The sequence below is a fragment of the Ostrinia furnacalis genome, unplaced genomic scaffold (genome assembly GCF_004193835.3).
Source record: "Ostrinia furnacalis isolate ACB-3 unplaced genomic scaffold, ASM419383v2 OfSCF2663, whole genome shotgun sequence".
Taxonomy (NCBI): Eukaryota; Metazoa; Arthropoda; class Insecta; order Lepidoptera; family Crambidae; genus Ostrinia; species Ostrinia furnacalis.
In genome coordinates this window covers 210,743-235,074 of record NW_021132902.1, presented here as the reverse complement: position 1 = coordinate 235,074, position 24,332 = coordinate 210,743, and the positions used below count along the sequence as shown (strand labels likewise).

The following is a 24,332-nucleotide window of genomic DNA, read 5'->3' as shown; positions in this document are numbered from 1 at the left end:
TTAGCTTACATAATACTTGTGGTGTTAGGCAAAACGTTTACCAATAAATTGCTCCAGAATACCACTTCATGATTCGAACATTCAACTCGGTAAAAAGTTCATTACACTTTCACTTTCGGTGGCTTTGTTGGCGCGAGATTAAACTAAATGTATTGGGTCATAATTAACTTCGAAACTAATAGTGGTTATGAAACTCAATAACAATTCTCATTCAGACAGTTGAACAGGAAGTTAAGAAACAGTCATTCTGAATTTCATAAAATTTATTTAACTGGCAAGTCTTTCATCCTTACACTATTTTTATTGAATTATCTTAAATAAATAAGAAATAAATTAAATTAAATAATAATAATTTACAATTTGGTTTGATCGTGAAAATCTTACAGCAAAATTCTTAAAGATGTAGGTATTAACTAAAATTGATATACACATGTTGTATTATTATGCTACTTAATAATTATAATAATATTAATAATAACTAACGGTATCCATTATTTGTTTTTTTCTACCAGCTAAATTAGCTGTTTGCACATTTCTTGGAGGTGGGTTATTAATTGGCTTCCATTCAGACTGTACAGGCGAAATGTAACTGCCCTCGTTGTCCTCTCTGTCTATTGATTCGTTGTCAATTTCCTTTTCATCTTCACCGAAGAAATCTATTATTGGGTGGTAATTATAATTTACTCTCTTTCCATTCGATGTAAAATGTTCGTTGATGACATTGGTTTGATCTTGAGGCCTAAATGTTGTCGATATTAGTTCAGTCGTCACGGATTGCAGCTTAGGGGCTATTGTGACTCTTTTTGGAGGAGGATGATTAACGTTTACAGTCGCTTGGCCAACATCAGGCTCTTCTGACTCTTCATTAAAATCTTCCATTGTCTCCAAATGACTGTCCGTGAAAGATTCTACAGCTGACGTTCCAGATGACAACAAATCGTCAGGCCCTGAGATTTTCTTTCTAATCGGTCTTCGGCTTGGTCTTACTGGTCCCCTTTTAAACTGACTGCCTGTAATCTTGTATTTATTTGGAGTCTCCTTGAGGAAGGTATACGATCCAGGCCCAGATGGCGTGGGTGGTTCTAGGTAACTTGGCAATGTTATTGTTTCAAAATTGTTTGATGCCGCTGGGCTTCTGGCTGATAGAGGTCTTTTTATATTTCTTACTGAACTAGCCTGATTGAAGGAGTCGGGAAAGTATGTGTTTCCGTAAGAGTCCATGGGGCTTGAAGGAGGGATACTGCCGTTGTCTTCGTTATCGTTAAGTTTAGAATTGCTGAATGAAACTCCAGAGATTAAGTTATGAGTGTCGCTGAAAGGTGGGAATGTCTCTAAAGGCTTCCCGTGAGTAAACGGTGGGCTCTTGCTAACGCTTGGTCTGTGGATGCTAGATTGTACAGACTCAAAGGCGTGGTTTCCGTGCTCTGATGACAAATCTTCAGGAACATTTTCAGCAGAGGTTTCGTGTACACGGTGGCCCACTGGAGGGAAAGATACACTGTAGCCCTCTATGTGACATGAGCAACACGTTGGCACCTGAAAAAGAATTTAAAGTAATATTAACTTTTTGGATAAATACCTACCATAATTATATTTTGTCACTTGCGAAAGATTTTATACCTTAAAAATGTCCATGTGTAGCCCATTTTGTTGATCCCAGGTAAGCAGTCGGTGGTAGTTATACACTTGTACGCATTTAGATTTGAAATTGTCCGTGAGATAAGTGCAAGACTCTTTTGGCTTCCTGAAACGAGAAAACAAAATATGAAAAAAAATATTGCAGTTTTACAATTTGATATTTTAGTTTGTGTACCAATAATAATTATCATTATTTTAGCTTATGGCGGACAGTGCTGGTCCTAAACCAAGAGTGTCACAAAGTACGATCTCCATTACACGAGTATTGAAAGATTTTTCATTTTGTCAGTTGTCTTCTAAGCTTACCAAATATAAATCGAGCTTCAAACATACTCAGTACACATTAGCACCTGTTACAATGACATACAATACATAATGAACAGTGTTGATGCTTGATGTGCCGTTGTCTATATCTACATTTTTTATGCATAACAAAGCAGGTATTTAACCACAATCGGTCTTAAGTGGGATGCAGTCTAGGATGGTACATATCTGCCCTGTAAGTGCCTTCACTCTCGCCTTAAAAAGGCCCGGATTATAGTCTTCGGGAAAGGCAGCAGCGGGCAGCGAATTCCAGTCCCTAGCTGTTCGCATTATAAAAGAGCTGGTGGAATGTCAACAATATAGGGATGGTACGCTAACCTGCGTCTGGTTCTAAATTTTATTTAGATTTTTTGTCTTAAAGGCCTTATGTTGCCTCTGTAGGTGTTTACTTACAAGCACTTCTCCAGCCGTAAAGTCTGCGTATGTTCCCCAGTGTTGACGATGTACTTCCATTGGCCAGAGGTGGCACGCGCTCGCTGCGGCCGCGCATACTTCACCGTGCTCGGGCACATGAAGCCCGCCTCGCCCGCGCTCGCGAAGTCGCGGTTGGCTGTGTCGCCTCGTCTGAAAAAAAAGTTGACAAATTGTCATGATTATTGCAGCCCTAGATAAAGTTACATTCCTGACAGTTAACCTCGTTTCGTATACTATTGCAAATTTTGAGGTGCTTGTTCTTTAATACGAGTAGATTTCCAACAAACCGTCTAGAGAATGGGTACCCATATCACTGATTTTAGTTTTTGAAATAAGTTATTATCAGGCCGATAGTTAAAAGGGCGCATCTAACACCAACTGCGCCTTTTCTACTATCGGGGGCAACGTGACAGAATAACGCAGTCTAGACTTTTTATTCTGTAATCACAACCTAATATTATGATAGTGTAAGGTCGTCGAATAATAAAGCTAGATTCCGGAAAAAATGCTCTGTATACATTTAATTTGAAAAATCTGGAGTCTGGAGCTTCATTCTCAGTGCTCTTGGATACCTATCTTCCAATCCGACTAAGCCTACTCTTTAACATCAAACTATCGTAAGGTTCATCAAAAGCTTCATGATTTCTTCGGAGTTGAACTGCCGTGGTTGATATTTATAATCTTCAGTTCTCACAGCTGCCTTCAAGTTAACAAATCATATTCACCTATTGGACACCAAGTAGTGCTCAGCCGTGTACTTGGCCTCCTGGGCGGCGGTGACTCCGTCCACCGCGCCATCTCCAGGGTCCCGGAAGTCGGCCAGCAGCGCGCCGGCCGCTGCCTTGTTGCGACGGATGGACTGCACTATGGCTTCCCTGGAACAAGGAGTAAATGATCAGTAGGTGACGGTTAAAGAAGAGGAATTTAAAGAGTCTTATGCCCGTTTTCACCATCAATCTCTATTTTTTAAGTGACCCCTATGGTAACAAATAACAGGAATTTTGGTGTCATAGGGGTTACTTAAAAATTAGGGATTGATGCTGAAAACGGGCATTATTTCTTGTTGTTTAATGGCTGACACTGTCGAGTTATTGAGTCAACAGTGTCATTGTCAGACTGCCGATACAAGGGTCGGTTCGCACCCTGTCATCCGCTGGACTATTGTGATGAATGGACCCATTCGCACGAAACACAAACAGTAGGACAGTTGGTGGGTTTAACGGGAATTTGTGCAATACAAACTCTTAAAGAATTATATTTTTTTGGAAATTTTAATTTATGATATTAACTGCCATTATTAATTAATGCGTGCCTTTTTAACAACAAACAAAATCACATTATATCATTATATCATAGATTCTTCCTGCATTTTTTATACGTTAAATTGTTAATAAATTTTAATAAGGGTATGCTATGTAAAGCCTTCTTATCTTATTATACGTACTTAAGGTTCTTCCTTTTACTGAAATAGTAATTTTACGACAAACCAAATTCTATGCGTGTCTTGAACTTTGGTCGGTACCTACTTTATAAAATAAAAGTTAATCGTCAGCGTGACAATTCAAAACCACTTTGTCGTCCATTTTAGTAGAGACAATAAATATGACTGTGTACTTTCTCACAAATACACTATAGACAGTCATTTACACGCCATTCAAGATATTTATCTCCGTGAGAAAGTAAATAGAAATAGTAAAGCTGTTTTTAAGCAAACAATAAGTTGGCAATGAAATTAAACGCTTTGTAAGACGCTTTTGAGCGCGATGACTGACCAAAATTACTGGACATTATAAGCAGTCACGAATATTTTTGTAAGTGGTATTATCGTATTATTCGCACTTGTGACAATCGTTTTCCAATCAATCGTTCAGTTAATCTTCATGCCAAAAAACCAAGGCAATGGGTGGAAATCAAAACGCCGGGCACTCCGTTTAGCGTCGTCTTGGGCCTGCTTTATTTTATTTATTCTGTTCTCTGGCTTGACCTTTGTAGTGTGTAGCTATAAATCACTTTCTTCAAAATCAAAATCAGGAATCAAAGTGGTGAAGTCCAGTTCCAAGGGTGAAATCACGTTTTTGTTGCGTGACTTGCGTGGCAGCATGTGGTCGTCAATAAATCTTCAACCATTTTCTTTTATTTTTTTGTTTTTTTTTCTTTTCTCTGTTTTTTTTTTTTCCCGTTTCACGCCTTTGAGTTTTGTGGCATTCACAGGGGAAGTGAAATAGCTTAAGGGTATTTAAATGGTATAATTTATCCCATCAAAAACAATACTTGTCAAAAAAACCAAGTCTCGCAACTCAGTTGTTCTACCGTAAAAAGTTGTGAGATCCATGTAATACCAAGTCCAGGCCAGGAAATCTTTAACGTTTTACATAAATTATTGACTTGGCCATCGCACTAAATAATTTAATTTACTCGTGTTTTCATGCGANACACTTAAGTTTAGCCGGCTAAAGATAGAAGAAACTAACATTAACACCTCGTCGAAGATAAACTTAAGTTTAGCCGGCTAATCTTAAGTTTATATTCACACCTATCTTTAGCCGTAACATATCTATGCAAAAAAGCACCGAAGTATACGCTAATACTGGGCTACACTTTTTCGGGTTATCGCGATGAGTGCGGCCGAGGCATTAGGAATTTGTGCAATACAAATTCGAAAATATTGACTTGAGTATGATGTTTTCTTGGGAATTTAAATTTATGATTTTTTTTATGCATAACAAGGCAGATATTTGACCACAATCGCACCTGATCTTAAGTGGGATGCAGTCTAGGATGGTACATATCTGCCCTGTAAGTGCCTATTCACTCTCGCCTTGAAAAGGCCCGGATTATAGTCTTCGGGAAAGACAGCAGCAGGCAACGAATTCTTATTGCGTGCCTTTTTTTAACAACAAACAAAATCACATTATAACTAAGAATCCCATTGTTAGATTGCATACGTGTAACCGACTGTAGATTCTTCCTGCATTTTTTCTACGTTAAATTTTAATAAGCGTTTGTTATGTAAAGCCACAAAACTACTTCCTTCTTAACTTATTATACATACGTATGGTTCTTCCTTTTACTGAAATAGTAATTTTATGACAAACCAAATTCTATGCGTGTCTTAAACTTTGGTCGGTACCTACTTCAAAAAATAAAAGTTAAACGTCTGCGTGACAATTCAAAACCACTTTGTCGTCCATTTTAGTAGAGACAATAAAATATGACTGTGTACTTTCTCACAAATACACTATACACAGTCATTTACACGCCATTCAAGATATTTATCTCCGTGAGAAAGTAAATAGAAATAGTAAAGCTGTTTTTAAGCAAACAATAAGTTGGCAATGAAATTAAACGCTTTGTAAGACGCTTTTGTGTGCGATGACTGACCAAAATTACTGGACATTATAAGCAGTCACGAATATTGTTATAGGTGGTATTATCGTATTATTCGCACTTGTGACAATCGTTTTCCAATCAATCGTTCAGTTAATCAACCAGAGTTTGTGAGCTATAGGGGTTTGTTTTTGTGTTATAACAAAAGGGCTACCTTTTCTTTTTTATTATTTACATTTTGACGTTCATAAGTGCCACTTGTGGTCTAAACTGCTTAAATATTTTTGATTTTAACAACGGAAATCAAAATCTGTTTCAGACTTTACAAAATGCAATAGGCGTTAATAGTTATTAGCCTAATCGAATCATATTTATCATCAGACTGACGGTCTCCATTAAAGGACCTTTCTCATGCATTCAAGAAAGGCCAATTGCTTGCAGAAGGGAAATCAACCTTTTCCATTGCACTCAGATTGAGCCTCTATTTACAGTAAGTCATACCACCATAAACACTCCCATAAACGCAAACTGATCGCTTTGGTCTGATGATGCGACTCCTCAGTGCGATTCGTGTCATTTGCGAGCACTTTCGCCTCCGGTCCGGTGTTTATGCCATCATTATACTCGTTGCATAACGGTGACCTTCGCTTTTCATAGTCAATGAGGTTGAAGTCGTAAAATGACCTTTTGTGTAGAGCTTAAAGCTTTTACGTTTAGCTGGCATGTTGAAAAATACAGAAAAACATTAAAAAATGAAAGCATCATAAAAGGAAACTATTAAGGTAGAGAAAGAGAGAGATGAAGTTACGCATACGTTACGGTAGTCTGCTGTAGTATGCATGCATATTGCATACGTTTAATATTTTGGACATAACCCAAAGGAAAGAATGTGATCTATGAACCCAAGTTACCACTGGCACCATTATCGACAGTAGATACATGACCCTCTCGAATTTAGCAGAATGAAAAGAGTCTATTACCCCATCAAATTCTAATGTGGCAGGAACATTATAACTATTGATAGAAAAAAAAATTTTGGGTCTATTCTCACCTTTCGTTCCCACCGCTGCAACTCCTGTGTAGCCAGGCTTGACTACTAATAAAAACCCAACCAGTGATGGTCAAATTAAACCTTCATGGATAGAAAATAGTTCCCAAAACTTACGTCGGATAGTCTTCAGCGTGTAGACAGAGTGTATTAGTAAACAGCTCGCATTTGGCCTGGTCGGCGGGGTTGGGCAGCTTCCTCGGAGGGGCGGGGCGTCTCCTGCTTATGGGGTTCAGGGTCGGTTCCGCGGTGGTGCGACGGGCTAGAGACGGCTTGGGTGGGTACGTGCCTCGGCGGATTAGGTTTCCTGAAAAGATAGAAAAAAGCCAATCTAAAAATTAATACTAAAGACAATACAAACTTATAACACACCGTCGTTTTTTCGTCGGGGATTAAAAACAGCTATTACAGTCAGCGTCAAATAGTTCGTGACACCCAAAGTAGCCAAAAAGTTCGCAACATGTCTTTGTTACGGTTGTGTTGTCAACTTTTTGGCCACTATTTGAGGCTGACAGTACAATAGAGAATTAATTTTGGTCTCAGGCTCCATGCCAAAATGTTTTCACATTAGTGAAGGTGTGCTAGCTTCCTAGTCATAAGGTTACCAAAATTTTTGTTGTTTCATATTATTATATGGTTACTTTGAAAAAAGTGGGCACATAATTATTTTATCATTGTCACTTTTTTTATGCTAAACTTGGAGTTAATCTGAGTATCTGTTGTGTGCCTTAAAATTTGTGACTTGATATTTCCATCCAAACCTTTTCGATCCACATATCTATTCAGAGCCCTCAGCTTCTCGGCCACCGGTAGGTCTTGGGCGAGGGTCTGGTTGGTAGAATCCGCTGTCAGGTCCAGGGTGCTGTTGTCGCTGGTAATTTTGCTGCCGACTGATCTTCCTCGGATTTGTGGTGCTTCTGTGGTAGACGACTTGGTGACGTTCTTCTGGAATGTCAGAAAATCATATGATAGATTTGGATGCGAGGATTGTGATAAAATAACAAATAAATAATGTTGGCAAAGTTTTATCAGTGTTGTATGAAATTGGATGTAAGTACTAAGTACGTAATACAAGTAGAGCAAATTGAAAACGTCATAAACTGAGCCGTCTTCTGACTTTGAAAAGATTAAATTGACGTATGTATTATGTATTTATTAATTCTGTTAGGCCTGTATTCTGTAGAGAGCATGTCACTTTCTCATCTACTTTGGATTACTTATAGGTATTATTTACTAATGATCTGTTGAACTGTATGATCCAGCAGACTTTGTAAACTACTACTGCAATTGAGATCCCGCTCAATGTTGACTTAGTTGTCATCTAAATCACTAAGCTGTACTGACATACCTAATGATCTTTACAGCACAATTGCCTTCAAAACCCACAGTCGCGTTTGCTTTCACAAATCTCAGCCGATCACCTGATAAATTCCTCATACTTACTTCGTCTGTTTTATTATTTGCTGTCTCAGTGTTGTTCAGTTTTGTATCATTGGCAACTGTTCTGTTGTGATCGTGTGCGATATCTTTGGCTTGTGTTCGTGGAACGATTCTGCGGCTGCGTTTAATGATAGTATTAGGTGTTGATTTAGCTTTTTCTGTCACTGTAGTGTCCTCTTCGTCTGTGTATGTGTCTTCTGTAAACGACCTGCGCAGGAGTTGTGCAGCAGGTGGCATGGAGATTCGGACCTCTCTAGACTGTTTGCCGGACCTGTCAGCGCGGCGAATGAGGTTTGCCATATCTAGCAGTATTGGTAGCATGAGGTCTGTGGTTGTGTTTGCGTTGTTGCCGAACATTGACCTCACCTGGAATGATAGAGTTAGCAAGTTCAGTATGGCTGAGTTATGTTTTCATGTGATTGTACAATGTACACACGGCCACACCAGGCCTGTTCATCTCCGCGAGTTTGCATCGAAAACAAAACACGCACGATGGCCCACCTACAGGATACTATTCGACAAGGCCTCACATACGAGCGAGCATTGACTCACGCAGGCGTATTCTTGTGTATGATGAAAGAAAATAAAGAAAATGGTGTTAAATACTGTGCAGTATTTAACTGCCTTAATAATAATAAAAACACAGAATGCACTTTTTTAAGTTGCCTCAAGACACTGAGAGGTAAATAAGTAGTTAATATTATTCATGATAATTCATGCTAAATCATGTNGACTTGGTTTTTTTGACAAGTATTGTTTTTGATGGGATAGATATTACCCTAATCGAATCATATTTATCCTCAGACTGACGGTCTCCATTAAAGGACCTTTCTCATGCATTCAGAAGAGAAAATAACCTTTTCCATTGCACTCAGAATGAACCTCTATTTACAGTAAGTTATTGCCACAGTAAACACTCCCATAAACGCGAACTGATCGCTTTGGTCTGATGATGCGACTCCTCAGTGCGATTCGAGTAATTTGCGAGCACTTTCGCCTCCGGTCCGGTGTTTATGCCATCATTATACTCGTTGCATAACGGTGACCTTCGCTTTTCATAGCCAATGAGGTTGAAGTCGTAAAATGACCTATTGTGTAGAGCTTAAAGCTTTTAAGTCGAGCTGGCATGTTGAAAAAAGAAGAAAAGCATTAAAAAATGAAAGTATCGTATAGGGAAACTATTAAGGTGTAGAAAGAGGAAATTATTTTAGCACAATGATAAAACATAGATAATACTTTAGACTGACATAATCTCATCATCATCATCATCATCATGTCAGCCATAGGACGTCCACTGCTGAACATAGGCCTCCCCTAATGCTTTCCACGTTGATCGATTGGTAGCGGCCTGCATCCAGCGCTTCCCTGCTACCTTTACGATGTCGTCGGTCCACCTTGTAGGTGGACGTCCCACGCTGCGCCTTCCGGTACGCGGCCTCCATTCCAGAACCTTGCTGCCCCATCGGCCGTCAGTTCTGCGCACTATGTGCCCTGCCCATTGCCACTTCAGCTTGCTAATCCGTCGGGCTGACATAATCTATCTATAGGATATTGAATGTGTTCTATGAGTCCAAGTGAGCCTAATCATATGTGATAGTGAGCTGTCATCATAATCAGATCATTTAGTATCCACTGCCAGAAGCCTCTTGAATTTACCAGAGTAAAAAGAGTAACCTCTTCGTATGCTAATCATCAGTTCCATTCTACAGCCCCTGCCACATTAATATATGCCATTGAGAACCTATTTGTTTGGTTCCCTGCACTCCTACATGTATATCCAGATACATCTGGTGTCTTTAATTATTAAGTAAAATAAGGCTTGATAGAAAATAGTTTCTAAAACTTACGTCGGATAGTCTTCAGCGTGCAGACAGAGTGTGTTAGTGAACAGCTCGCATTTGGCCTGGTCGGCGGGGTTGGGCAGCTTCCTCGGCGGGGCGGGCCGTCTCCTGCTGATGGGGTTCAGGGTCGGTTCCGCGGTGGTGCGTCGGGCTAGAGACGGCTTGGGCGGGTACGTGCCGCGGCGGATTAGGTTTCCTGAAATTATAGGAAAGTATTATCTAAATATGTATGCTAAAGACAAACAACTATTACAATAGAGAGCATTCATTTCGGTCTTAGGCTCCATGCCACAATATTTTCATAATATTATGCATTACACCTTCAGGTGTGATAGCTTCCTAGTGATAAGATCACCTAAATTGTGCCATTTTGATTTGGCGTTTCTTCCATTTATGGTTACTTTAAAAAAAATTAGGGACATAATAATATCATTGACACTTGTTTGATGCTAAACTTGGAGTTAATTGTCGGGATATCTGTTGTATGCCGTAAAATTACTTGACATACTTGTCATTTGTATCCAAACCTTTTCTATCCACATATCTATTCAGAGACCTCAGCTTCTCGGCCACCGGTAGGTCTTGGGCGAGGGTCTGGTTGGTAGAATCCGCTGTCAGGTCCAGGGTGCTGTTGTCGCTAGTAATCTTGCTGCCGACTGATCTTCCTCGGATTGTTGGTGCTTCTGTCGTAGACGACTTGGTGACGTTCTTCTGGAATGTTAGAAATTCATATGATAGATTTGGATGCGAGGATTGTGATAAAATTACAAATAAATAATGCTGGCAAATTTTATGTGTTGTATGAAATTGGATGTACTGAGCACAAGTAGAACAAATTGAAAACGTCATAAACTGAGCCATCTTTTTTTGAAAAGATTATACCGACGTATTTATTACGTGTTTCTTAATTCTGTCAGGCCTGTAATCTGTAGAGAGCATGTCACTTTCTCAACTACTTTTGATTACCTATAGGTATTATTTACTAATGATCTGTTGAACTGTATGATCCAGCAGACTTTGTAAACTACTACTATAGCTGAGATCCCTCTCAATGTTGACTTACTTGTCGTCTAAATCACTAAGCTATACTGACATACCTAATGATCTTTACAGTACAATTGCCTTCAAAACCCAGTCGGTTTTGCTTTCAAATCACACCCGATCACCTGATAAATTCCTCATACTTACTTCATCTGTTTTATTATTTGCTGTCTCAGTGTTGTTCAGTTTCGTGTCATTGGCGACTGTTCTGTTGTGATCGTGTGCGATATCTTTGGCTTGTGTTCGTGGAACGATTCTGCGGCTGCGTTTAATGATAGTATTAGGTGTTGATTTAGCTTTTTCTGTCACTGTAGTGTCCTCTTCATCTGTGTGTGTGTCTTCTGTAAACGACCTGCGCAGGAGTTGTGCAGCAGGTGGCATGGAAATCCGGACCTCTCTAGACTGTTTGCCGGACCTGTCAGCGCGGCGAATGAGGTTTGCCATATCTAGCAGTATTGGTAGCATGAGGTCTGTGGTTGTGTTTGCGTTGTTGCCGAACATTGACCTCACCTGGAATGATAGAGTTAGCAAGTTCAGTATGACTGAATTATGTTTTCAGATTATTGTACATGTAGTAAGAGCACAGTGAGTTGTGTCTTGTATGTGCTAGGGTGGACGAACTATTCGTATTTTAGCACTTCAAAATCTGTTTAATAATAAATCCTTGGACATTTACACTGCGCTTCTAGTCCCAAACTAAGCAAAACATGTACTATGGGTACTAGACAACGGATATAAACATACTTAAATACTTTTATTTTTTGTAAATACATACTTATTATACATAGAAAACACCCAGTCCAATACAAACAAATATGTTCATGCACACAAATGTTTGTACTGTGCTGGAATCGAACCCGCTACCTCCGGAATAGTAGTCCGTTTCGAACCACTACACCAAACGGCCGACGAAGTAATATTATCAGTAATATTATTATCATTAATTATGTAATATTATCATAATATTCAGAATTTTGTAAAGTTAATTGAATCACATCATTTACCATACAAGGGTCAAGGCAATGAGAAAACCTAGTCCCAGATTAGATATAACACTTTACTCCGCGCCCGCGGTGCACAAAATTGTTGTTCTGTGACCTTTGATGATATCATGTTAATTAATTTATATCTGCCATTATATTCAACTGTATTTTTAACATTTAATTGTAAAGACAAACACACGAGGCTATGTACGTGGAAAATTCATGAACACACGCACTTTAGTTATAAACAATTTATGTTATTTGAAAAATTTGAGGCATCCTAGATGTACCTATTTAAAGATGCAGATAATTTTATAGGAAACCACACAGTGTCGAAAAAACTAAAATAATAGAACACAAATAATCCATAATAGTCTCTACAAAAAATTAATTAGTGTTACCTACACTAAGGCTGGGTTGCACCATCTTACTTTAACTTTGACAAACGTCAAAAATCTGTCAAAAAACTCCATACAAAAAACACCGGTTATCGTTATAGTCACGGTTAAAGTTAGGTGGTGCAACTCAGCCTAAGTATCGTCCATTACTTATTCCAAATATTTTACTTAATTGGTGATATCCAAAGCACAGCCACATCAAGGAATGCAAATGATCTCTCACAGCGCAGATAATTTGATAATTTGATAATAACGTTATAAATGAAAGTGATGTAACTGTAACGGCCGCTCTGCATCTCGGAAACCATGACAAGGGAAAGTTTAAACCGAATTATCGCGAGTAGCGCCGAATTAATGTGTTAACGAACAAAATACTGCATTACCGGAAGTCTTATAACGCGTCCGTATCGAGTGAGATGTTAGATTTTTTTTTTTTTTATGCCTAACAAGGCAGGTATTTGACCACAATCGCACCTGATGTTAAGTGGGATGCGGTCTAGGATGGTACATATCTGCCCTTGATTGTCCATCTTGGAAACAACACAGCAATTTTTATCGTCTCGATCTAAGCAAATTACTTATTTGTATAATTTAGATTTAAAAATATATCTTCTTTATTCATCTGACCGTATTGGGATCTGTTGCGTTCAAAGCAATTTTTTTGTAAATAGACTTGTTGACGCAATTTGGGGCTAGCTGGCGCTGTGTGATTTTGTCCAAAGATTTATTTATTATTATTTATTATTATTTAATTAACCAATCAATTGACGTACTTTTTAAAATTGACAGAACGAGACTACCATAGATTCTGTAACATTTTTTCCATAGTTTGATTTTTGCAAGTGACACTATTTTGTCAACTTAATTAAACTACTTTTTTCAATTACAATGCAACCAAAAATCTTATTTACAGGTAATCTAAAATTAATTAAGTTTTTAAGACCAGAATCAAGTGTCTTTTGGTGTGGTTTCGATTGTCAAATAGTCTATTCTATGGTAACAGGCTGCAACTATTATTTTAATTGTCTTGGTCCTAACTCCTAGTTCAGTACCTATGAGACGATGAAAGATATTTTCTGTTTCATCTACCAGCATTTAAATCTTTACATTCGTTTCATCATCATCATTTCAGCCATAAGAGGTCCACTCCTGAACATTTAAGCCTCCCGATTTACCTTTTTTATGTGACAGGAGGCAAACGGAATTACCGTCGCCCATAGACATCAGTTTAGTTCAGCACATTTCAAAAAGTATTTAAATTGTATAAAAAATACGATTGTCAAAAAGTATAATGCGTTAAAATAAATGAAACACAAGCTCATACCCCAATTAGAGTTAATCGTTGAGTATGTTAACAACTTAACCAATAATTTGTTTCCTCTCGGAAACTGAGCGCACGCGATATGACATGCCTTCCGTCAATTTATAATTGACATGCTAAGTTTTTGTTGACAGGTTTTATAATCGACATTTTACCACTCAATTAAAGCTAATCATAATTAGTTTAATTATTCACAAATCATGAATACGACTTTAATAACACAGTAAATTATTATTTTGTTGTAGTTGTTGCGATTTTATATTTTTCAAAATCAACTACAGCCTGTCACATTTGCGTACAGGAAATAGCAATTTCAATGATTCAAATGTCTAGAGTCGGAATTGTGAAAGATTAAAAATAATTATGTCCATCAATCACTTCGGTAGCTCTATTATTACTTTATTTCATAAAGTTACGTGAAATGTAACAAGCTAGTTAAGACTGGTTCATAATATAAGGTAGATTTAAAGTAGGTAAAATTGTACAAAATAATAGTATTGTTCAAACCGTAATCTTTATTGCACTCCACACAAAACCGTGAAATGAAAGGAATTTAAAATTGAAAGGACATAATTTTATTTATTTAGGTGGTGGTGATAATAGGCATTTTTATAGAGTTCACGGCACACAACTTACTGTACTTATTTCTCTTATGATTGAATCGAGATATCTGAATCTGGGCTGTTTTTTTGTCCCCGCGTATATTTTCACGCGTATTCTTGGCGATATCGAATTAGAGCGCAGATTTGCAACATAATCGTGATACACTTTTTGTGGCCAGCATTGCGTTTGAGATGTTATGTTTTCTAAGCCAGGGTGACGATTCTCGAACAATAGAAATCTTAGAAATAGTGTTTTTATCAGTAAAAACTACTTAGTAGTGACATCTGAACTTTTCATGACGATTTAGGCATCTAGTAAATAAAAATATTAATCTTTTATCTTTTCGTCATAAACAATGTCTACTTAAGTAAATTATTTTGTAGTTTTGCTAAAAAATAACCGAAAATAATAATGTTGCAATCCTACCGATTAGTCGTGCTATTGGCAACTAGTCTAAAAACTGTCAGTTTGTTAGTATTTATTTACAAAGAGCGTTAAATTGTCGTGTTAAGTATGACCTATTTGAACCCCTATCGGACAAAAGAAATCGCGGACAATAAGCTAGCGAAATACACTGCGTGACATAAAAGAAACTCAATGTGAAATCAATGACGATAAAAAAAAATCAGTAAACAAATACTTGTTATAGTGAAAAAGATATTTAGTATCTGTCATTATATTGGCGAAAATTAAACACACTCCTTGAACCACTAACCACTAATTTACTGGAGCCATTTGTTGATATTGTTATTGCTGTCTATTTAATCTAACAAAAGTAACAAAGCTAACGTAATAATATGAAGGTAACGATTGTAGAAGAACGATGCTTAGTGAGCTTGGTGACATGCATTTCTTCTTTTGAAACAAATTGAAAGCTTTTGAGATATCCTACTATGGTATACATAATTATACTCCTCAAATAAATAGTAAGTTTCACTCTGGACTCGAATCCAGAATCTATAACTCATGAGAGTTAGAATCCTGGAGAGAAGAGGAGCTGACATATTTGAATTTGAAACCAATCAGCCGGGCTAGGATGCGCGCCGTGATAAAGTCTTATCGATGATTTTAGACGACAAATGTAAAATCGATAAAAAGGCGTGATAAACGCTTATCGCGACGCGTAATCTTGGCCTACAGATTTCCGAACCGAAGCTGAGCAGAGATGACATGGAAGTAGCAAAACCTGATTGGTTCGTTCGTTTCAGCCGAAAGACGTCCACTGCTGAACAAAGGCCTCCCCCAAGGATTTCCACAAAGATCGGTCCTGCGCCGCTCGCATGCAGGCACCTCCCGCGACCTTCACTTAGTGGGAAGCCTGCCCACGCTACGTCTTCCGGCTCGTGGTCGCCACTCAAGAACTTTCCTGCCCCAGCGGCCTGATTGGTTATTCAAACACATCTCTGCTCTCCACTTTGGAACAAACTTGGTCTAGCTCTCCAACATTCGAGCTTAGAAATGTTACGGAAGTGTAACGTTAACATACTTCAATTCCACGATATGCTGATTCCTAGACACGACTCCTACGGATATATTGTTACAAAGTTAACGGCGCGTGCGCATTGCAAGCCGATGAAATAATTATACCCAATAAACTAATTTTATTTGCGTCGTTTAAATCACGGGCATGACAATGTTCATAATTATTTAATTATCATTTGATCATAACCGGTGCTTTTTATCTTGATCGTCTGATGTTATGTGAATTCAGTTTATGTAAAATATTACTAGATCATTGCATATTTATGTAAAACAAATTACAGTGGATTAGAAAAACACTACATTTATGCACTACACTAATTTGCCAACTATTTATAGCCCACTGTACAAAGTATTTAGACTGAAGATTTATTACTATTACTGTAGTCTAATCATAGTTGTTTTAGTGTGTAAATATTATAACATAATCTACCTATCATGCCAAAAAATATCTAGGAATAAACAAAAATAAAAACTTAAGTATTAGAGCACCAAAATATTTTACGCAGTTTCAGTCTCCTATTTCAAACAGTTTAAACTGACTCTACAGTAGAGGCACTTACATAAATTGTAGTTTTGCTTAGTATACAAAACTGCAGTTAAATTTAGCTCGCTTTCATCAGCTCGCGATGTAAGGAATCCGCTCTGACATAGTCCACTGGACATAAAGTATTTCTCGAGTAACTGAATATTTATGGGCCGCGAGAGAACGCGGCCTGTATCATTTCATTGGGCAATTAGGCTTTATATGATTACTTTGTTGGCTGCGTTTTCCGATGTAACAAATGATATTAATCTTCATTAGTTAATTACATCGAAGTGACTTTTCAAAAACAATATGCTTACAGTAGTCGCGTTCTTCCAAAGGGTTTTCATTGACATGATTTACTATAGTAGTTTATTACAAATAGGTTTATTATAATTACAAGTTTGAGATGCAACTCATTACGTTAAAAAACTACTTGCAAAAAGCATTTAATTTTAGTTTTATGACCTTGATAGACGATTATATTATCGTCGTTGGAGATCGAACTAGGGTTCTCTAGGGCAATTCGAAGCCAAAACCATAGGCGACTGTCACCTTGATCATTTCAGATGGTTAATGCGAGTATGCCTACATAATAGTAGGTATACGAGTATTTAGGTACCCTACTTTAGAGCCACTGGTTTCCTAGATCTTTATTCATTTTATATTTTCTCATTAAAATCGTCTAATCACTTCAGCTTTACACAGACACTGAAGCTACAATAAATTACTTACTTAAAACATGTGTTTTTATCGCACGTAATTGTAGTTATAACAAAAGGTAATTTTCTAGTCTTGGTGAAAATTCTGCCGCTGATGCCTTTAAAAAACTAATAATCCAAAAGCATTTTCCGTTCACATGGATAATTGCGACATCTTTTGAAGAAACAAGCAAACAAAAAGTTCGAGACGTGAGAACTTTGTTCGCGGAGTTTGTAGAGAAATATTAAGTGGAACATTTTTGTTGGCCTACAGTGTAGTACACTTTCATTAACAGGCTGTAGTCATGCGGTGTCAAAGACTACGTGTTATTTGTTTTCTCGGGGTTACTCGTTCAATAAAATGTAACAGTCCAGTTTTGTGTTACAAACGTGAGGTCAGCATTTTTAAAGTCAAAGCTTACTAGTTTTTTTTTTATATGTGTTATTTTTTTAAAACCGCAATGATAACAGCAGTGGAATGAAAATGAGCTCGGTCTTCAAAATACTTATCTTGATGAAATTTCTACAAAAAATTTACTCATAGTCTGATTTTGCGGTTTTGGTCCTGCTTTTTAGGGTACGAAGTGGTTAGGCATTAAGAATATTTCTAACTAACAACCGGGGATAAAAATAATGAAAATAACTGGCTCTATTATAATCACCAATAGTTACAATATAATTATCACTCGTATTATATCTAATCTCGACACCAAACAACTCTCTTCGAACGGTCGAAACCTACTTATTAAAATGGCTTCCGAGATTAATTTATTACGTCAATCTTAATTTATTTGAGTGAGATCTAAACTAGTTCTGACAAATTATATCAAACTCATCTGTTACATCATTTATACATAATAGTTAATGATACCGTCAATTTTCTCTCGTACATAATAATTTGATCTACCTACGAACAATGCGCAAAAAAATTATGGCTTATTCATTTAATTGATGATATTTTTATTAGAAACAAAAGCTCTACCTTCGTTTATATTTATGTTTCTTACATAACCTTCGATCTTCGATATTGCAAATAAAATGATACGGATGGAAATACATAAGTATTTGTGTTTCGATGTACCAGAACAGATTGCTTATTGATATTATCAGATACATTACATTCAAAATACTTTACCAACAATCGAAACGGCTTAATAGACCAACTTCGTACAGATAACTCTTGCAATAAAGATACTATAGCCCATCTTACATGGCGATTACACGCGACTTTGCGTTTACGGCCGATTACTTTCAAAATTTTATATGTTCGCGAATTTTATTTCCACGAAGTAAAAGCTGCTTACGCAAGCGGCTACTATGCGTCCTGGTAGTTGAAAATATATACGGCGACATACTCTCGGATTGTGTCTATTGTGGAGTACCTACTTATGTAGTACTTACGAGTAGATGATTTGCAGTTATTTTAAAAAGTGGTTCGTTTTGGTCAGCCTTATTTGCTACTGATTGTATGTATAGTCATGTGATTTTTCGGGTAGTTAAAATAAGGGATTTAGGTAGTTTTCAAATTGAGATTCGGGATAGTGTATGGTGAGAAATTATGATTTTCTATGGTTAGTTTAGAGATGTACCTATTAAAATTTGTGCCTTTTTCCTGTGATGCAGATGTTGTTCACATGAGGGCTGCCCGCATTTCATTACTTCATACACATTTTTCCTATTACACTGGTCATCTACTATCCTTAGAAATCGATGGGTCCAGCGTGAATTAAGGCAAGTGGATTGCTAACGCTAGCCAACCCCCTTTCACTGCTTCAATATGCCAATTGCTAATGGTGAATATGGAAAATTGGGGCATTTAGTGTCCCTAAGAAAGATTAATTAGAACTGCTCATCTACTACCCTTAGATGGGTTCTGCAGCGCGAATTAGAAAAATTCGATTTGCTAATGCTAGCCAATCTTCTTTCACTGCTTCAGCAGTATGCCAAATTGGATATGAAGTATAGTTAATAACGCGTTTCTCAGTCAAAATGGAAACTAGCTGATCGTCATTGTAACATCCAATGAGGGATATCAAAGATTGAGGTCACCATTGTTTATTGTTTGCATGCGATATAAGTGCTTTCTAATAGTGAATGAAATGGGAATTAGTAATTAGTTAGTTCTTAATCAAGGTCCTATAAAATACGTTTAACGATGCGGCTTACTGGAGACTCGGGCTTGATTAGAAGGAGGCCTGAAATACAGGGTGGCCCTAGTTTAAGCTCCAGATCGCACATTCAGAGCAAGAATTTTTATCTTTCTTTATTACTTTAATGTTAGAGATGAGGGTCTGATAAAATAAAATAAATTTTATTAGTACAGTAGACAAGTTCAAAGCGGTGTATATTAAATGAAAATTTGTCAGATATTTACTGTGAAAAGCAAGTCAAAAACACATTTGTGCTTAATCTATGGGGTTACTCAATCAAGTCAAGATTATAAGAAACTAGAAGATCTTGAAACCACAAACGACCATTTCAACTGAACTATTCCCATCTCTCGTTTTTAATACTGCAAATCTTGTGTAGTCTAGATCTGTACTACTACTTGATTGCTAAGTAATAAATTCTCGCCAGAAAACCCTGCATTAGTCCATTTTTTTCAGGATTCAGGATAATTGCTTACAATGATGACAAATAACAATCAAAAGTACCTATGAATAAAATGTTCTTACCTGTGCAAGATTGAGTGGCGCTCTGCCTGGAGGAGTAGTGACCTGGCTGGCCACCAGCGACGCCAGCGCAGTCCTCTGACTTCCCGACATGGCCCTGATGATGGGCAGGATCTGTGCGAACTTCCCCACGTGATCCTTCCTCTCCAAAGCCCTCAACACAGCCTCCTTTATCATGCTCTCCTTAGACCTTATCTTATAAGCTGGTTTGTACGCCTTCTTCGTCGTAGTCTCAAACAACTCTTCCAACTCCTCAAGGGCCACATCGTCCTCAAAGGAATCCAAGTTATACTGCGGCCGATGAGAATTCGTGACACCAGTCGGCTTCACTATCCTCACCGGAGGCTTCACGAACGTCTGGTAATGCCTCGACTCCTGCGCGATCATCACCTCATCATCACTATCCGAAAATTCGAAGTCTCTCAAATCATCATCAGCTTTCAAACACGAAACAACGAGCAGAACTAGAACTAGATTTTTACACGCCATTGTTAATGTTTTTACTAATATTGTTTATATCATAATTTTTAAAGCACTAAAATTCACATGTTTTGGAAGAACCGCATTATTTTTCCGGTGGTTTGTTTGAGGGCGATGCGCGCGGCGCTTTCCTTGCCTCGGCGCGGAGTGAGCGCGTGCGCATACTATACACGCACACAGGCGCACTCATCTCATATTTACAGGTGTCAGATGCTGCCGGAACTCGCGACTTTCACCGCTGGGTCACCCATCATCGGTCACATTTTGATAAGTCATCTACTTATCGTCATCATCGACAATGGCCCTAACAATCCCGTTGCGTAAAACTATTGAAGAGTTTAACTCGAAACTTTAACTTTGCACCTCTTCTATTTGCTTATGGACAAAAATGTGCCTTATCTCTTCGGCTACAATGCCAGGTATCATTTCAGCTGCTGCAAATAAATGTTTGTTTGCAAAAAGTAAGATGCGATGATACTACAGTTTTCGTACGAAGATGCTTTCACAGATTATAGGTGTTATGACATTGTTATGAAAGCTATAGAGGTCAAGTTACGGCACATTACATTTTCCAATAGATTGGACTTTCTTCGCTTTGATTCGGTATGACCAAACGTGTTTTTTGACCGCAAAGTAAGTTGGTCAGTAGTTATATCATGGCCGGTATTGTTCGGCCATGTATGCCTACGGACTTTGATGTGAATAGCTAATAATGACTTGGCGATATACCATTATAGAGTATAAACCTTTGTGTATAACGTTAACGTTATCGTTTTCTTTGTGAAGCTTTTAGAAAGCTTCATTATTATCTTCAAAGAATACGGCTTTATCTTTTTTTATTGACTTCTACTTACTTGTATAATTACAATATCTTTCTTAGTTCAAATAAGACATGAACAGCTATCTTTTTATTTGTAGATCTTATCTTTTCTTCATTTGCATTATGCGTTGCGGATCTCATTAGGTAAGACTATTATTCTGGGCAAGAATCGCTATCTACAGCAAATTGTGAAAGAGGTGACTGAGTTTCTTCCTCCACTTCTTCTCAACACCAGCCCGTTATCCCAAAGTGGTGGTAGTGGCCCGTATGAGCGCCCTGGAAAAGGCCTCAGTCCAAAAGCTTTAACTTTGTGTTTTTTTTTCTATGACGGCAAGCAGTGTGACGTCTATCCACAATTTTTACCGACGACAACATAAAGGTAGCAGGAAAGCGCTGGACGCAGGCCGCTACCAACCGGGCAACGTGAAAAGCATTAGGGGAAGCTGTTCAGCAGTGGACGTCCTATGGCTGAGATGATGATGATGATGATGATGTAGGCAGTATAGATATTTAATAGTCCTGATTACTACCTGCTTCAATAACATGGCTCGAGACAGAGAAATATCGCGGAACGGTGTCAAAACTTGCACTAATTGTTCATTAACATGGTCGGTAATTACTTTCATATTCTTAGTAATGGTTTCTCGGGTGTATTTAATTTTAACCAGTGTCACCGAGTTCTTTGCTAACTGTAAGTATGTTTTTGGTANCATTTATTGAGACCCAAGAATAGTTGTTAGTGTGACTTTTTTATTAATTAATTTTTTTTATGAAAGTATCTACTAGACGTTTAAATTCAAATAAAAAATAATGATGTAATGTTTGTTAAACACCTGTACCTTTTTGAATAGCTAATGAATCAAGGAACTAAGTTCTGTAATTTGTACACAACATTCCATACATTTTTTCTTGGAAATTCTTCGTTTATTTACCTAAAACTAATTTTTTTTGCAAAATGATACATGGTTTTTTAGCTTTAACTTAAGTAATGACGATTCTTTCTTGCAAATTTTAATTTAAAATGTTAATCCTATTATTTAGCTATACGAATACAACAAAAGAGTTAACATTATTACGTATTCTTCATTACCAGGGTACATTTTACCATAAAAACAGGAGATTTTTTAAAAAATACTTAAATCTTGAATAACTTGGAAATGAACAAGTTTCGGACATGGTGTCATATGACTTAAATGACTGCAAATAAGCTCTACTTTAACCCCTATCAAGGAATGTATCGCTTTACCTGTCACCCTGTATAAACATTTGCCAAGTAAAATTTTGCCAAATGATAATTTGACCCAATGAATTAGTTGCGAAAAGTACAGTTGCTAAAAGTTCATTTGGGAAATGAAACTTCGGCGATAAGTTGTTTGCGAAGTGAAATTTGGCGAAAAGTAATTTGGCCAAACGGAAGGATACCGATATAAGTGCTTTCTAATAGATAATGAAATGAGAAATTAGTAATTAGTTCTTAATCAAGGTCCTATAAAATACGTTTAACGATGCGGCTTACTGGAGACTTGGGTTTGATTAGAAGGAGGCCTGAAATACAGGGTGGCCCTAGTTTAAGCTCCAGATCGCACATTCAGAGCAAGAATTTGTATCTTTGTTTATTACTTTAATGTACCAGATGAGGGTCTGATAAAATAATCATTTTTTTATTAGTACAGTAGACAAGTTCAAAGCGGTGTATATTAAATGAACAGTTGTCAGATATTTACTGTGAAAAGCAAGTCAAAAACACATTCGTGCTTTAAACCTATGGAGTTACTCAATCAAGTCAAGATTATAGAAACTAGAAAATCTTGAAACTACAAACCACCATTTTAATGAAACTATTCCCATCTCTCGTTTATAATACTGCAAATATTGTGTAGTCTAGATCTGTACTACTACTTGATTGCTAAGTAATAAATTCACACTAGAGAACCCTGTATTAGTCGAATTTCAGGATACTCTCTTTCAATGATGACAAATAACAATCAAAAGTATGAATACAATATTCTTACCTGTGCAAGATTGAGCGGCGCTCTACCCGGAGGAGTAGTGACCTGGCTGGCCACCAGCGACGCCAGCGCCGTCCTCTGGCTTCCCGACATGGCCCTGATGATGGGCAGGATCTGTGCGAACTTGCCCACGTGATCCTTCCTCTCCAGCGCCCTCAGCACAGCCTCCTTTATCATGCTCTCCTTAGACCTTATCTTATAAGCTGGTTTGTACGCCTTCTTCGTCGTAGTCTCAAACAACTCCTCCAACTCCTCAAGGGCCACATCGTCCTCAAAGGAATCCAAGTTATACTGCGGCCGATGAGAATTCGTGACACCAGTCGGCTTCACTATCCTCACCGGAGGTTTCACGAACGTCTGGTAATGCCTCGACTCCTGCGCGATCATCACCTCATCATCACTATCCGAAAATTCAAAGTCTCTCAAATCATCATCAGCTTTCAAACACGATACAACGAGCAGAACTAGAACTAGATTTTTACACGCCATTGTTAATGTTTTTACTAATATTGTTTATATCATAATTTTTAATGCACTTAAAATTCACATGTTTTGGAGGAACCGCATTATTTTTCCGGTGGTTTGTTTGAGGGCGATGCGCGCGGCGCTTTCCTTGCCTCGGCGCGGAGTGAGCGCGTGCGCATACTATACACGCACACAGGCACACTCATCTCATATTTACAGGTGTCAGATGCTGCCGGAACTCGCGACTTTCACCGCTGGGTCACCCATCATCGGTCACATTTTGATAAGTCATCTACTTATCGTCATCATCGACAATGGCCCTAACAATCCCGTTGCGTAAAACTATTGAAGAGTTTAACTCGAAACTTTAACTTTGCACCTCTTCTATTTGCTTATGGACAAAAATGTGCCTTACCTCTACGGCTTCAATGCCAGGTATCATTTCAGCTGCAGCAAATAAATGTTTGTTTGCAAAAATAAGATGCGATGATACTACAATTTTCGTACGAAGATGCTTTCACAGATTAAAGGTGTTATGACATTGTTATGAAAGCTATAGAGGTCGAGTTACGGCACATTACATTTTCCAATAGATTGGACTTTCTTCGCTTTGATTCGGTATGACCAAACGTGTTTTTTGACCGCAAAGTAAGTTGGTCAGTAGTTATATCATGGCCGGTATTGTTCGGCCATGTATGCCTACGGACTTTGATGTGAATAGCTAATGACTTGGCGATATACCATTATAGAGTATAAACCTTTGTGTATAACGTTAACGTTATCGTTTCCTTTGTGAAGCTTT

At 37.8% G+C, this 24,332-nt stretch overlaps 1 protein-coding gene across 4 annotated transcripts; it reads right to left on the bottom strand.

The window, feature by feature from the left end:
• Window positions 1-366: 366 nt before the first annotated feature.
• On the bottom strand, window positions 367-23,693 carry NT1 (Neurotrophin 1). Of its 4 annotated transcripts, XM_028309242.1 has the most exons (9): window positions 19,760-20,398; window positions 11,259-11,583; window positions 10,606-10,646; window positions 7,513-7,693; window positions 6,869-7,058; window positions 3,102-3,251; window positions 2,356-2,526; window positions 1,621-1,744; window positions 367-1,536 (listed from the first exon to the last, which is right to left on the bottom strand). In XM_028309242.1, the coding sequence occupies exons 1-9, from the start codon at window positions 20,243-20,245 to the stop codon at window positions 469-471; spliced, it is 2,736 nt and encodes a 911-aa protein (XP_028165043.1). In that variant the 5' UTR covers window positions 20,246-20,398; the 3' UTR covers window positions 367-468. The 4 variants fall into 4 exon arrangements, with proteins under 4 accessions (XP_028165043.1, XP_028165041.1, XP_028165040.1 ...); XM_028309240.1 differs by lacking the exons at window positions 6,869-7,058; window positions 7,513-7,693; window positions 19,760-20,398 and adding exons at window positions 10,039-10,228; window positions 23,069-23,693 and having other exon boundaries at window positions 10,560-10,743; window positions 11,221-11,583; XM_028309239.1 differs by lacking the exons at window positions 10,606-10,646; window positions 19,760-20,398 and adding an exon at window positions 23,069-23,693 and having other exon boundaries at window positions 7,513-7,696; window positions 11,221-11,583.
• Window positions 23,694-24,332: the final 639 nt, after the last annotated feature.